Raw genomic sequence first — 14,315 nt, 5'->3', positions numbered from 1 at the left:
CAACGCCCTTAACCACCACCTATGCTAACACTAAGGGGTGCTGGCTTCCTGAGCTCCCCTGCCTTCTGGAGACACCCTCTGGGAAATGGTACTAGAGTAGAGGGAAGGGGGAGGAAAAGAGAATGACTACATTCCTAGCACAGTTGGTATCCACAGATGTCCCAGTCTGAGGGAGGAGGCTCAGCCTCACTCCCCCGCGCAAGTCCCCAGTTCAGAGGAGGAGGCTGGACAGGGAAACCACTTCCTGCGTGCAGGGTCCAGTGCCGTGCCCAGGACCCTAGGTGGGAAAATGGGTTCAAGTACATCTGACTCTTTCAGCAAGACATGAGTTTCTCTGCCTTGGTTTACAGCAGCATTGCAGCCCGGGAGGTGGTACTAATCTTTGAAGGCAGCTAGTGATGTGAGAACTTCCTCTGAGATTTCCAGGGAGGCAGAGGAGCGCCACCACCATCACTGTCCACCCTCATCTCTCAACCCCCAGCAGCCTCCTCACATCCCAGAGTGACTTAGCCTCTGTCCCTGACATTGTAATTATACTAAGCACAAGTCCTGGAACCCCAGTCCTTGCTTGAAATCATCCCACCTCTCCGCTTGTCTCCTGTGCTGTGACAGGAGGCCGGACCCTCTGCTTCCCACCAAAGGCACTTGTCCTCTGTCCCAAGCATACAAAAAATTGCAAAGTCCTTCACACTGTCTGACCTTCAACTGCCCTGTTGCAGATAAGCCTCTTTCCCCCCTCCCAACCCCAAAACTACATGATGAGGGTGGAAGGAAAGGAACCTCCTAGGGAAGGGAAGAACACACCCAGCCCACCCCAGGGCAAGAGGGACAAAGACCAGATGCCAGGAAAGACTTCCCTCACACTTGAGAGGGGAGGTAGCTCTGCAGACAAGACAAACAGCAGCAGACGGTTGGGTCTGGAGTTTATTGCAGGTGGACCGAAGGACACCGAGATTCAGAGAGGAGGGGGGCTGTGGGTGTGCTCAGAATCCTATGGAGGGAGTCAGGAGACAGAGGTCAGGGAGTGGAGGACCCGGCCTGACAGGGGAGGAGCTGCGAAGGGCGAGGCCCGGAGCCAGCTCCCCTTCACCCTCATTCTTCAGGATGACAGCTCCAGAGACGCTAGGCGATGTCCATGAAGACAGAGTCCTGGCCCAGCCGGGAACGGGCATCCACGGTGGGCGCGGGCTCTCGAGGGCCGGCGGCCCGGCTCGGGGTGGAAGGGATGGTTATCCCGGTCCTCCGCCCCCCGCGGCCTCCCGCGTCTCTCCGGGCATCTGGTGGCTCAGGCGGCGGCTGGGGTCGCTGTGGCGGCGGCGGCGGCTGCGCGGCAGCTCGAGCTGGGGTCGCGGCCCGCCGGGGGCTCCCAGGAGGCAAGAGACCGAGGCAGCGGCGGGCGCCGGGGCAGGCGGCGCGCCCGGGCGGGCAGCGCAGGGAGGGGACGGCGCGCTCGGCGGCGGGCGGGCGGGGGCCGCGGGGGGCCGCGTGGGAACCCAGATGAGACCGTAGTAGACGGCGAGCAGCACCGCGGCCAACGAGACGCAGAGGAAGTAGGCGCAGACGGGAGCCAGGCGCAGCCACCGACTCCGCGGGCCTTCGCTCAGCCCCGCGCCACCCGGGCTCTCGCCGCCGCCACCCACGCAGCTCGTGCCCCGCATCTCCGCAACCCACTCGGCCCCGCGCAGCTGCCCGCACAGGCCCCACCCCCGGACCTAGGCCCCGCCCCTTCGAAGGACCGCCTCCGAGCTCCAAACCTCCCTGGTCCAACCGGGCCCCCGCCAACGTGGTCACGCCCCCCGCGGACTGGCCTCCTCCGCCCTCCAGACCCGCCCCTCCTCAGCCCCCACCAACCAGTACCAAGCTAAGGCTTAACCACGCCCACTGCGTCCTGGCCCCGCCCCAGGATTGCAATACCTGGTTTTTTCTCAAAAGCAGGTCTCGGCCCAGCTGAGATTCGGGGTTATACCCACGCCTCTTTTTGCGTTTTTAGAAAAACTCCCCTACTTTATAATATTTTTAATTGACTTTTAGAGAGGGAAACATCATGTGAGCACAAAATATGATTGGCTGCCTCCTGCACGCCCCCTACTGGGGGATATAGAGCTGGCAACCCCGGCATCCGCCCTAACCAGGAATGGAACCAGCAACCTTACAGTGCACCCCACGAGGCCCAGCCAACTGAGCCACACCGGCCAGGGCTACCCACGCCTCTTAAATGAGCGCCCGCCCCAGCGCTTAGCTCCTCCATCCTCTCATACGAAGCCTCCTCCAGGCGCCCTAACCCCATCGCCTTTTTGGGTCAGACTTCTTCCCGGCATCTAGCCCCGCCCCCTTACCAGGCAAAGGCCTCGCAAGCCCCGCCCCAGTTCCAGCTTAATTTCCTCTGAATCGGACTAGACTCCAGCATTGGATTCCGTCTTCTGCCCCTGGCTTCACCTCTCTAGACCGGGCTCCATCCCTTTTCTCCTCCACACTCCACCCGTTCCAGTGCCGAATTCCAACCACTACCTCGGCGGGTGGCTGCGCCCCACACCAGCGTTAGGAACTCCAGTCTAAACGGGCTCTACAGGCCCCACCTCACATCCTCATATGGTCCCCTTCTAACTCCGCCCACCAGAATTCTGGCCCTCCCCAAAGCCCTAATCACGCCCTCAAGGACCAGCCTCCTCCTCCAGAGGTGGCCCGAAGTTGCAGCTCCACCCCACACCCCAACCATGCCCCTTCCTTAGCTCCTCCCCCACCACCTTCAATTTCTCCCTCTCCCTAAGCCGTGGGGTCCAGAGTGGGCTTCAGGGATGAGACCACAGCCTGGAGGGCCACACTAACCCCCTCCTGCCGCCCCCTCCCCATTAAGGCGGGGAAGCTTCAGTGCCCTCCCAGCTGCGTCTTCAGGAATTCGGGGAGGCCTGTGGGAGGGGGGAGGGAAGACGTATCAGGGGAGTGGAGGAAGGAAGACCCTTTCCTCCCACCTCTTCCGCCACGGAAAAGCCTGCCAAGCACAGCGACCCAGGCGGCCCCCGCCAGAAATACAGTTCAAAGGTTAGCGAAAGCGCTGCGTTTAATACACAACTGGTGGCCAAGTAATTCAAGTCCTTCGAAGAGTCACCTGCTAGTTGCCATGCCTTAGATGTAATCTCCTGGAGGCGGGAAACTCATCCCGAAGACTAGCACCTACCCGCCATGACCTCTATTAGGTGGTAACTCGGCGGCGTCTCCGCCATTGAGGTGCCAAGGCGCCCCCCATTTGTTGCCCTGGCCCTACCCCGTTCGCTGTTCCTGGCTCCTCCCCCCTTACATTTAACCCTCTCCTGGCTGGAGTGTGGCAGAAGCAAAGGACAGAGGAGCGAGGCTGCGGGAAGTTAGTGCAGAGTCGGCAGGAGCGGTCAGCGGGCGGCCCCGGGGGGTGGGGCGGCCGCCACCACCTTGCAGAAACGCACCCTCTGGAAGTCGGTGATCTCCGCAGTCTCCTGGCCCTCGGGGCCCGTCTCTGGGGAGAAAAGGAGGGGTCAACGGAGGGGAACTGTCCCAGGAAAACCCGTCTAGCCCCGCCCCTCATCTCGTTTGAGTTTGACTAGTCATCTCCGCACTAAATAGTTCAGGGGCCGCAGCCTCCAATCCTCGCAGTGAACCCACAAAGCAGCAGAACCCTGTTTACAATCGAGAAAATAAACTGGTATAGCGAGATCACGGTCACTTGGCCAAAACATAAAGCGCTAGGGCAGCCTGGCCTCACCCACCACCCTAAACTGTCCTTTCACACCCCAGCCCATCCCCACCTCATGTGTTTAAATCTACTTCCCTGTGACCGCCCTACTGTACCTGCCCTCCTGTGCCCTTGTGGGCCTCCTGAGGTCGACCCAGACCTTCCCTGGCTGGGCTCCCAAATCCTAATCCCTCTCCTGCTTCACAATCTGGCTTCCACGGCGTGGGGGTAGAGAGGCGGGGTTCAGCCTCACTACTACTCCGTTGGACCCAATGTTCCAATCGGGCCCGCATTTCTATTCTAATTTACCCCTCTTGGTTACACCTCAAAAATCTAATCCGGCTCACAGCTAAATCCATTAAACTTCCCCTCCCCATCTTTTTAAAAAAGTCTATTTAAATTTCTAATCCTTCCCTTAGCTCCATCCCCTGACCTTGGCTCCATTTCCAGAGCCACCCCAGCATCCTAACCTCAACCCCCCACCAAGCCCTCCTCCCCTCGCCCCAGAGGACACGGAAGGAAGCAGCCACCTCCAGGGCCCATCAGCCCCCACCTGGAGCTGCCTCGGACCCCTCCTCTTCAGTTTTCTGGGTTCCTGGGAGGCTGGGCTCACTCTCCAGGGAGGCAGGGGCTGGCTGGTCACCTCCTGGGGAAGGAGGAGGCTCAGTCAAGCCCCTCCCCCTCCAAGTAGCCGCCACCCCAAGACAGAAGGACCCAAGGGAGTGAGAGGCAGTTCAAGGACACACCTGGGGAATGTCATTTGAATGTGACTGTCATTGAATGTGAACTCTTTATTGGGGAGGGAGCTCTGGGATGGTCCAGAGCAGGGGCAGTATCTGGGGCTGGGCATTCCAGAGATGGGTATGGACAGTGCACACAGGGGCATGGGCTGTCCTCCCTTGCCGCCAGGGCAGTGGGGCACACGGGATCCCAGGGCCCAGCCCGAGGATCCCCCCCACCCATGCACCCTTTGAACGCACACACAAGCAGCCAGCTTCATGCATTTTCAAAAGGCCAGGCCTCACCCGGAGAGAGGGCGGTCCGGGGAGAATTCAGCTCCATCTCTTCACCCCAGTCAGACACAGGCTGGTGGCCCCCAGGGGGTGAGAAGGGGCTGGACGGTGTGGCAGGGGACTGGGGAAGTGGCAGGGGCTCCTCAGGGCCCGAGGGCTCTTTGTTGGCCTGCTCACTGCTGGGGCTCCCAGTGGGCTCAGATCCTTGGGGATGGTGGTCTTGGGCTGGCGTCTCCGACTCCGCCTCCGCCTCCGCCTCCGCCACCGCAGCCTCCTCCTCCTCTTCCTCCTCCTCCTCCTCCTCCTCGGCCTCCTCCTCGGCCTCTGCCTCAGTCTCCTCTTCCTCACTCACATCTTCCCATTCCTCGTCCTCCCCCATGTCCTCCTCCCCCTGATCCTCAGGAGGCCGTGGGACAGGGGCTGGGGTCTCAGGCAGCTGTGGGCAACACAAGGCAGGCTGAAGAGAAGGTGGGGGCTCTGAGCACCCCCACACCTCCTGCCCAGGGATGACAGTCCTCCTGACCTGTGTGGGCGTCTCCTCGGGGGCAGTGGGCTGTGGGGCCTCGGGGGCTGGGGACTCTGCCTCCTTCATCTCCCAGCGGTCATCATGGTCACTGGAGAGGTCAGAGGAAAGGGTCATGACACCTGCGGGGGACAGGAGGAAGGGGCTTCCACCTCCCACTCCTCCCCAGAGAAGAGATACAAAGTTCAACATTGGGGGGGGAGTTGCAGGGTTTCCAGATGAGACTCGGCATGCTGGAGCACTCAGGAAGAAATGGCAGGTGCATGTCTTCAGGTGTCGGGACAGAAGGAAGGGACCAGGTGGCAGAAGAGGAAATGGGTGGGAAAAGAGAAGGGGGCAGATGATCGTAAAGGAGAGAGACAGGCCCCAACCCCTGAAACCAAGCACCTGACCCCGCAGAAAGACAAGTGCCCAAAAGAACACAGACCCACAAATACACAAGTCAGAGAACGACCCAGTATAGGGCCACACAACCTCCTGGGAGTGCACACATGCCCAGGGAAGGGGTCTCCCCACCTGTAGGCACGGGGGACTGCCTTAGCCTGGGCTCGGCTGCCCTTCCTCTTCCTGCGGCTGACCTCAGCTTTGTGCTGGGACAGGAACTCCCTGAAAGTGGGGGGCTTGGGGGGCCGGGCCCAGGCCTGGTCATCTGCAACAGAACCCAGGGGGAGTTGGGGGTGGGGGACATGGCACAAACCACCCCCACACTTGGCCCAGCCAGCTGCCTCACCCCACCCAGGGACACCCACTCACCATAGCGGTGAGATGGTTCAAGGGCAGTGGCTGGGCCATCCTTGAACCTGGGGAAAGAGAAAAGAAGTGAGTAGGCTGCTGGGGGAACAATGGAAGCAAGAGGGTTGGGGAGAGATTAAGAGGGAGAGTTGGGTGCCAGGGTCAGAAATCAAGATCATAGGAGAAGACATGGTCAATGAGAGGGGGGGTTACTGATTAGAAGGGGGATAGACAAGAGGCAATTTTGACATCCTAACAAATACAGAAAGAAAAAATTCAGTATTTGACCCCCCACAACAAAAATTTGGAAGGTATATGATCCCTAACTTCCTGTCTGGCCCCATTGCCTATTACTACCTCTCACCTTCCCTGCTAAACAGGTTCTCCTACAACGTGGAGCTCCTGCCTCAGGGCCTTTGCACCTGCTGCTCCTGGGACACTTCTCCAGATCTTTTTCTTTTTAATATATTTTTACTGATTTCAGAGAGAAGGGAGAAGGAGAGAGGGGCAGGAACAACAATGATAGAGTCATTGATTGGCTGCCTCCTGCACGCTCCCTGCTGGGGATAGAGCCCCCAGCAACCTGGGTATGTGCCCTGACAGAGAATCAAACCACGATCTTCTGGATCATAGGTCAATGCTCAACTACTGAGCCACGCTGGCTGGGCTCTCTAGATATTTTTTAAAAAATTGATTTGAGAGAGAGAAAGAGAGAGAGAGAAACATCAATCTGCTGTTCCACCCATTCACTGGTTGATTACTGTATGTGTGCCCTAACTGGGGATTGAACCTGAAACCTTGGTGTATTGGGAAGACACTCTAACCAACTGAGCTACCCATCCAGGGTTTCTCCAGATCTTTTAGTGGCCTGTTCCCTCACCTCCTTCAGATCTCAGCTCAGGGGCCTTCCTAAATCTCCATCTAAAATAATCATATCTTATTACATATATTATCTAAGTCTGAAGCTACAGCTTCCATCCCTCTGCGTACTCTGCTTATTACTCTTCACGACCTGACATTAGATCTAGCCATGACCCATCTTTCCCACTAGATTCTAAGTTCCACGAAGCCAGAAGAGTTTTATTCACTGCTGTATCCCCACCACCTAGAACCTTCCATGACACATATGAGGGACTCAAAAACACCTGCTAATGAAGTCAATACACACGTGTTAATACATGAGATTGGTTGCAGGCTGCTCTAGGGACACGAGAGAAAAATAATTACTTTCTCATTCTTAACCCCTGAGAACATCTCCCCAAAAGCCCAGCTGCCTACGCTTTAGAATGATCAGCGACAATATCTGTGCAAAATAGAGGGTGAGGCAAAAGTAGGTTTACAGTTGTTTGTATAGAAAATACAGTAATTAATAAATAATACAAGAATTCTGCTTCTCATACTCACAACTGTGACCTACTTTTGCCTCACCCTGTATTTCTCACACTTGCACAAGCTTAGCTCACAATCCAAAAATAAATGCTCTGACCACCAGGTACACAGACAAGAGCCCCTTTTTTCTCAAGCCAGCATCAAAAATAAAACTTCTAGATGTGGCCCTGGCTGGGTGGCTTGGTTGATTAGAGCATTGTACCATACACCAAAAGACTGCGGGTTCAATTACTGGTCAGAGCACATAGGTTTTGGGTTCAATCCCTGCTTGAGGTGAGTACAGGAGGCAACCAATCAATGTTTCTCTCACATCAATGTTTCTCTCTCTCCCCTCCCTCTCCCTCCCTCCCTTCCTCTCTAAGCATATCCTTGAGTAAGAATTTAAAAAATAGACTTCTAGGTGTGAAATCTTCCAATGTAGCAAAGGACAGACAATGGCATAAAAACTACAGATGCTGATCTTAAGACTGTCGTTTGTCAGCTCCTTCAGAAACTCTGCCATCTTTGATACGGAAGCTGGTCCTCCTGTCAATGATGCAAAGATGTCTTAGCTTTAAGTGTGACTAACTGGGTTTTTCCTGGACCCGAAAAGGGACAAAGTGAGACCTGAGGGTAACAATGGCACTGGGATAAGGAGTTTGGGTTGACGGATGCAAATTAGAGGAATGAAGGGAGGGTGCAAAGGTCTAATCACTGTTAGCAATGCTTCCTGCCCTCCCCGCGTGAGAGTTTACATCCACGCCTTCAGCCATAGAGTCGCAGCAGTACCACCTGCTATAGTGGTCAGTTTAAGTTCCCGCCCCAAGATGCTGGGTCTGTTGGCTAACAGAATGGGAAAGTGCCCACTCTCCCTCTGGCGCATCTGCCTAAGTCATGACCTGCTCCCCTCAGCCTGAACCTCAGAAAGAACACGTGTGGAGTGGAACTGAGTTCAGCCTGCTTCGAGAAGCCAAGCCCCACCAGACCCACAGCTGAACATCCAGCCTGGTTCAGCTGAGCCCAGCTGACCTGTGAACACGTGAGAAAGAAATGCTTTTATACGTGACTGAGATCTGGTGGTTACACAGCACTGCCATAGCGATTGCTAACTGATACACAGGATGAGAAACCAGAGCCAGTCAAAGGAGCTGGAAGTCAGGGCCCAGGTCAAGGAGCCAAACGGGCGAGCAGGAATGACACTCACATCCCATCGGTCTTCTCAGCATCCCACTCCCGCCGCCACTGGCCGGTGGGCTTGCGGTGTCTCTGCAGCCGCTCCTGGTCGATCTTCTCCCTCTCCTGCTTCCAGCGCAGGTACTCTGACCGCTCCCGGCCCGTCATGGAGAGCGTCATGTCACTGGCACCACCCAGGCCGGCCCGGCGGCCCTGGTCCACAACACAGGCAGTCAGGACACTACTCCACCACCCACCCCACTCTACCTCTACCCCATGTTCTCCAAACTCAGAGGTACAGCCACCTGCTCAAGGTCACACAGGAGGCGACAGAGATCAGAACCAGGTCTGCTCATGTGCCACCTCCTCAGAGGCCAAATCTCTCTATCCCCTCATCCTGCTGGATTTTCTTCACAACACTTGGAATTATCTGACGTCTCATTATATATCCATCCATTTAGCTCCCACGAGAATAAACTTCATTAGGGCAGGGGCTTTGCCTTGTTTAAAACCCTTAGGACAGTGCCCATACCCAGTTGGGCAGTAAACATTAGTAATATTAGGAATGAGAGGACATTGCCAAAAGAAAGCAGTGTGGTCCTGGCACCAGAACCAAGTGCCTTGGGGTGAAACCTGGGAGATGTTGCCTCTCCCTGCTCTGTGTCGCTGGCTGCTGAGTAGCGCTCAGCACGGGTGTGCCAGCAACGTTTGCCGCTGAAGTGAGATTCCGGCTGCAGAATGGCCCGTGGCCCAGCGTGCCCAGCTGTTGGCACCCACCTGCCGCTCCTGCTCAAGGCCACAGCGCACCCGCTCAAAGTCGGGACCCCCCCAGTTGCGCCCGTGCCGGCGGCTGCCTTCCCGGCGGTCCCGCTCAGGCTCCTCCAGGGGCCCGCTGCGCCGCCGGGGGTCGTCCAGGAAGTTCCGCACAGGGTTGGGCTCCAGGACGCCTTCCTGCGGGCACAGGGATCGGGGTTGGCAGCTCGCCCAGCCCAGGTGGCCGTGCCCCACCAGCACTGACCCCCTGGCACTGACCCGCTGATTGCGCTCATACTCCGCAATCTTCTCCATCTCTTCGTTCATCTTCTCGATGTTCTGCCTGCGCCGCTCCTCCCACTCCTGCGGGGACAGACGCCAGGTGTCAGGAAGAACCACACGACCCTTCTGTGCTAAGGAGTTAACATGACAGGCCTGAGTGGCTCCTCAGACAGGCCTGCTTTAAAGGCAAGCCCCGGGCTGGTGTCTCGGAATTTGGCTCCAGCATTAAACGGTTAATTGATAAGGGGGGCTCGCTGTGCCTGGATTTGTGCTATGAGTTTGGTGTACGCTGAATGCTATACTGGAGTCAGGAATTTGGATATATACCAAGCGGAGAAGACCTACATGGCCAGCCCCCAATAAAAACCCTGGGCTGTAGGTCTCTAATGAGTCCCTGGTAGACAACCCTTCCTGTACGTTGTCACAACTCAATGCCCGAGGAACTACGTGCAGCCTGTGTGGCCCCACTGGGCGAGCTGCTCTCCTCCAGACTTCAACCCAGGTACCCTTTCCTCTTGGCTGATTTTGCTTTGAATCCTTCCATTGTCATGTATTTCAGCCGGGAATTCTAGCAAAACACTGAACCTGGGAGAGGGGTTGGAGACCCGGACACACGACGGTCACACAGTAATACTGACAGTAATAACAGTAATAACTTGGCACCTGGCTTGGTGAACCTCCACAATCGGTTCTCTCCTTCCTCCATAACAACAGAATTTCATGCAAGCACGAGGCCAAACTGCTAGAGATGATGTTTTCATTCCCAGGGCTCAACATACAAGAGAGAAATAAACTTCTACTTGATTTAACTGGGGTCTTTTTATTATAGCAGCTTAGCATGTACAGATAATAAACATCCATAAGTCTCGCTCATTGAGCACTTCCTCAGAGGGTATCAGTGTCACAGGATGTTTATGATAACCTTTAAAACAGGTATTTCTCCTGCTTAAGAGTGAGAACCCAGAAGCTTCCAGAGGGAAGTGAGCTGCCCCAGGACAGGGAACAGGTAGAGCCATGGTGCCCCCAAGTCCATGGCAGGCTCTGAGCCAGTATGGTGGACAGCCTCCCACCCGCTAACCTGCGTGTCAGGGCACTGACAGTAGTCACAGCACTGCTCTCCACAAACAAAGCCAGGGAATGAGAAAGACAGGGAGAGAGAGAAAGCACATGCACTGGACAGAGCTCGCCAGACACAGAGTCCATCAGAGCCAGCCAGCCAGTGCCAGTAAGAGAAGAAAGAAATGGGAGAGGGAAGGCAGGTGGGCAAGCAAACACCAGAAGGCAAAAGAAGGGAAAACAGAAAGGGACAGGGCGAGTACACACAGCCTCTGGTCAGGAAGAGGAGAGACGGAGCCGGAAAGAGCCGGATGGAGACGCTGAAAGCCAGACACAGAAAGATGGACAAACCGGCAAATAGTCTATTTGACGGTAGGAAGAGAGAGAAACGATAACAGAGCGCCTCAGCTAGAGGCACCGAGCTCCTTCCTGGCTCCTACCTTGGATTTGCGGTCGGCAGCTGAGGCATCTCCAGCTCCTGAGAGATGAGGGGACCCTCTGCCCCGGCCCCTGCGGCCGCGGCCCCCAGCTCCTCCACGAGGCTGCTCCCCAGGACTGTCCTCCCAGTTGCGGGATGCCCGGCCCGTGCTTGCCCTGCCTCCCTGCTGGGGGGGAGTCCGGCCTCCCTGCTGGGGGGGAGTCCGGCCTCCCCTGCTGGTCCCTGGGGGCCGAGGGGTCCCAGGAGACCTCCGGGAAGGACCCTGGTTCTTCTCCTAGAAGTGGGGAGAGAGGAAGAGTCCAGTCACTGTAGCAGGGAGACTGGGATGGCCCAGGGGAGCTGCCAGGATGGAGGCTATCCACAGGTCTGGGGCAGCTAGAAGGGCTCCCTGTCCTCTGGTTTCCCCATCCTGGTGTGGGGCTCACCACGTCAACTGCCACATTCTCCTTCTCCAGCGAGCGGCCCTTCCGGGGAGCTGTCACGGCTACGCCCTCGAGTTCAGCTTTTTTACGATCCTCCTCAATCTCCTAGAAGCAAACATCAGAGGTAGGTGAGTGTCAGGGGTCCTGCGCACGGCTGGAATCCCACAGCCCCCTGAATTTCTCCCAAGTCTGGCCCCAGCCCAGGCCTCTCTCCTGGGCGCTAGGCAAGAAAGCTGGTGACCTCAGAACCTTCAGCATCTTCCCCCAAACTGCAGCACACTGCTCCCCTGCTCAGACACTCCTGTGGTGCCATCTCTGTGTAAGAGCCACAGGTCTATGATCTGACCTGCTTTCCACCCTGACCTCATCTCCCACCCTCTTTCCCTCTCACTCTAGCCTCCTCACTGCTCCTAGAACATACAAGGCTCAGAACTGCCTCAGGGCCTTTGCACTTGCTGTTTTCTCTGCTGGAAACACTCTTCCCCCAGAGATCCTTCAGTCTCTCACCTCCTTCAGGTCTTCACTCAAATGTTTCCCTTCTTAAGGAGGCCTTCCCTGACCTGCTTATAGAAACCAGCTCCCCACCATCTCCCACCCCTTCCCCTGTTCATACCTGGCTTATGTATATTTTGCCTATTGTCTGCCTCCCCCTGCAACAGAATCTGACTGGGGACTGGGACATCTGTCTGTTTTGTTCACTGATGTATATCCCGAGCCTAGAACACTGCCTGGCACACAACAGAAACTCAATATGCTTTTTTTTCTTAATGAAGGAGTGAATGAAGAATGAGTCAGTGAAACTGCATCCTCCTCCCAGGCCCCATCTCTGGGACAGCTCCACCACCTACTCTGTCACCTTTGGCAGGGACCTGGGCCTTGACCTGGACTCTCCCCACTCCTCCCTAACTCCCACCATTGCCCATCAGTCTCTGAGTGCCTCCTAAGAGCCCTGTCCCAAGCCAAGCACCTTCCTCCTTGGCCTCTGGTCTCCACTATCGCTTCCTCTCATCCACCACCACACAGCAGCCAGAGGGGTCTTCCTAAAAAGGTATTCTGACCTGGCTCCACTCCTCTCAAAGCCCTCCATAGCTCCTCAGTGCCCTCAAGAAAAAGTCCAAACTCTTAGCCTGGCCTCTGCTGACCTCTACAGGTTAATATTCCCCAACTGACCCTCTAACTTTAAGCTTCAAGTTTTTACACAAACTGTTTCCTCTGCTTGAAACATGCTCTGCTCTACTTTTCAACTGGCTAATGTCTACTCACCCTTCGGGTCTCAAAATCCCCTTCTCCAGGAAGCCATCCCTAATATCTTCCAGGCTGGGAAAGAGCCCTCTCTGGGCTCTCAAAGACCCCTAAAGATCCCAGCCTTGCCCACCTGGGTCATCACTGATTGAACACAGCTCTGTGCCCCCATTGGACTGTTAACCCTGGAAGGGTAGGTCCCTGGCTGTCTCAGTCACAGCTGTTTCCACAAAACCACTCAGCACAGGGCCTGGTACAGTGAAGATCTTGGTGAATATTTGTGAATGGATGATGGAATAATGGCATGAAGGAAGGATTGCCAGGCTAAGGCCTTTGGCTTTTATCCTGAGAGTGAAGGGGAACCATGAAAAGGTTTTAAGGAAGGGAGAGGTGAGGGAAACTCACTGCGGGGAGGAGAGGGGGTGGGGTCTCCCAGGGCAGGGCTAGGGCACCTGGTAGCGCCGGATGAGGGCCTCATTCTTCCGCCTCAGAGCCTCGATCCTCTTGTCCAGTTCAGCATCCTTCTCCTCCTTCGATTTCAGATCCAGCGCGGCTGACTGAGATAGAGAGACAGCTGAGAGGCAGTAAGAAAAACCTATACCTACCCCAGTGCCATTCAATCCAGGGTCTTAGTCTGGCACCTGGGGCCCCTCCTCCCAAGTCCCCTGCTCTAAAGCTCAGGTTCCAAATTTGCCATCTCACCATTCCACTGGCTGGGTGGGGCCAGCGTGCCAGCAAACCTTCCCCACAGAATCTGGACACAGCACTGGGGGTTCCTGAGGGCAGAAGGAGCAGAACTAAGGCCAATGCTCCCCCAATCTGCTTCCTCTCCTCCCATCCTGGGTCCTACACACACACACACACACACACACACACACACACCCCTGCACCCCAAGAGAATTCTAGCCCTCACTCTCAAGTGCTCTTCTTGAAATACCAGCCCGCCCCTTACCTGAAAAATTTTAGGCTCTGTCCCGGGTGAACATTTGGACCCACCCATTTCCTTGTAAACACCAGAGTCACACCCACCTTGGGAAAGTTCTGGCCCCATTCCACCGCTTAAGAAACCACCTAACACTGCTTCCTTCCAAACGAAGTTCCCTAGTCCAGCTTCCACACCCCTTTGCTGAGAGTTTTAACCCGGGCCTCCATCTCAAGAGAGCTCTAGCTACATCTTCTCCCCTCAACCTGTGCAAGGAAGTTCCAGGTCCACTTCCCTGTGCCCACTGTGGTGCCGCTCACATCCCTGTGAACATTCTAGATATCCGCTCCACTCTAAAAAAGCTCAAACCCCACTCCTAGAGGCTGCCCCAACTCTCAGAGAACATTCTAAACCCACGCCTGCCTCGGGGTTGTCCCAGCCAAGTCCCCACCATCCCGAGAAAAATGCAGCTTCCTCCCTGCAAAGATTCTGAGAACAGGCCCGGTACCCACCGGAGAGGCTTCCTGAGCCTGGGCCGACCTCCCCAGTGAATAGTCTCCCTGCCCCGACGCGCACAAAATTCCCGACCCGCCCGTGACTAAACAGGGAAAAGCTCCAGCATCCACCGGGTCTGGAAGGCCACGGCCCGCCCCGCCGCCCGGACAAACTTTCTGGCCCCGCCCACAC

At 56.3% G+C, this 14,315-nt stretch overlaps 2 protein-coding genes across 2 annotated transcripts; both read right to left on the bottom strand.

The window, feature by feature from the left end:
* Positions 1–496: 496 nt before the first annotated feature.
* INAFM1 (InaF motif containing 1) lies at positions 497–1,658 on the bottom strand. The gene has a single exon (XM_087827274.1). The coding sequence runs from the start codon at positions 1,656–1,658 to the stop codon at positions 1,230–1,232; it is 429 nt and encodes a 142-aa protein (XP_087683400.1). The 3' UTR covers positions 497–1,229.
* Positions 1,659–3,040: 1,382 nt separating this feature from the next.
* CCDC9 (coiled-coil domain containing 9) lies at positions 3,041–13,557 on the bottom strand. The gene is made up of 13 exons (XM_016216742.2): positions 13,409–13,557; positions 13,159–13,263; positions 11,468–11,569; positions 11,044–11,316; positions 9,545–9,628; positions 9,290–9,463; positions 8,544–8,725; positions 5,993–6,039; positions 5,756–5,888; positions 5,240–5,330; positions 4,729–5,152; positions 4,257–4,349; positions 3,041–3,487 (listed from the first exon to the last, which is right to left on the bottom strand). Exons 1-13 carry the CDS (start codon positions 13,409–13,411, stop codon positions 3,384–3,386), a joined length of 1,815 nt encoding a protein of 604 aa, XP_016072228.2. The 5' UTR covers positions 13,412–13,557; the 3' UTR covers positions 3,041–3,383.
* Between the last annotated feature and the right edge of the window lie 758 nt (positions 13,558–14,315).

Source organism: Miniopterus natalensis, chromosome 18 (assembly GCF_054644295.1).
Source record: "Miniopterus natalensis isolate mMinNat1 chromosome 18, mMinNat1.hap1, whole genome shotgun sequence".
Classification (NCBI taxonomy): Eukaryota; Metazoa; Chordata; class Mammalia; order Chiroptera; family Miniopteridae; genus Miniopterus; species Miniopterus natalensis.
The sequence above is the reverse complement of the archived record's forward strand: the minus strand, read 5'-3'. Positions and strand labels throughout refer to the sequence as shown.

Coding starts and splice junctions, on each gene's coding strand:
- INAFM1 (XM_087827274.1), bottom strand. CDS start 1,658: ATGCGGGGCACGAGCTGCGTGGGTGGCGGCGGCGAGAGCCCGGGTGGC.
- CCDC9 (XM_016216742.2), bottom strand. Junction 11,317..11,467: donor AGAATGTGGCAGTTGACGTG/GTGAGCCCCACA, acceptor CCCCACTTCTAG/GAGAAGAACCAGGGTCCTTC. Junction 3,488..4,256: donor GGGGTCCGAGGCAGCTCCAG/GTGGGGGCTGAT, acceptor TTTTCTCCCCAG/AGACGGGCCCCGAGGGCCAG.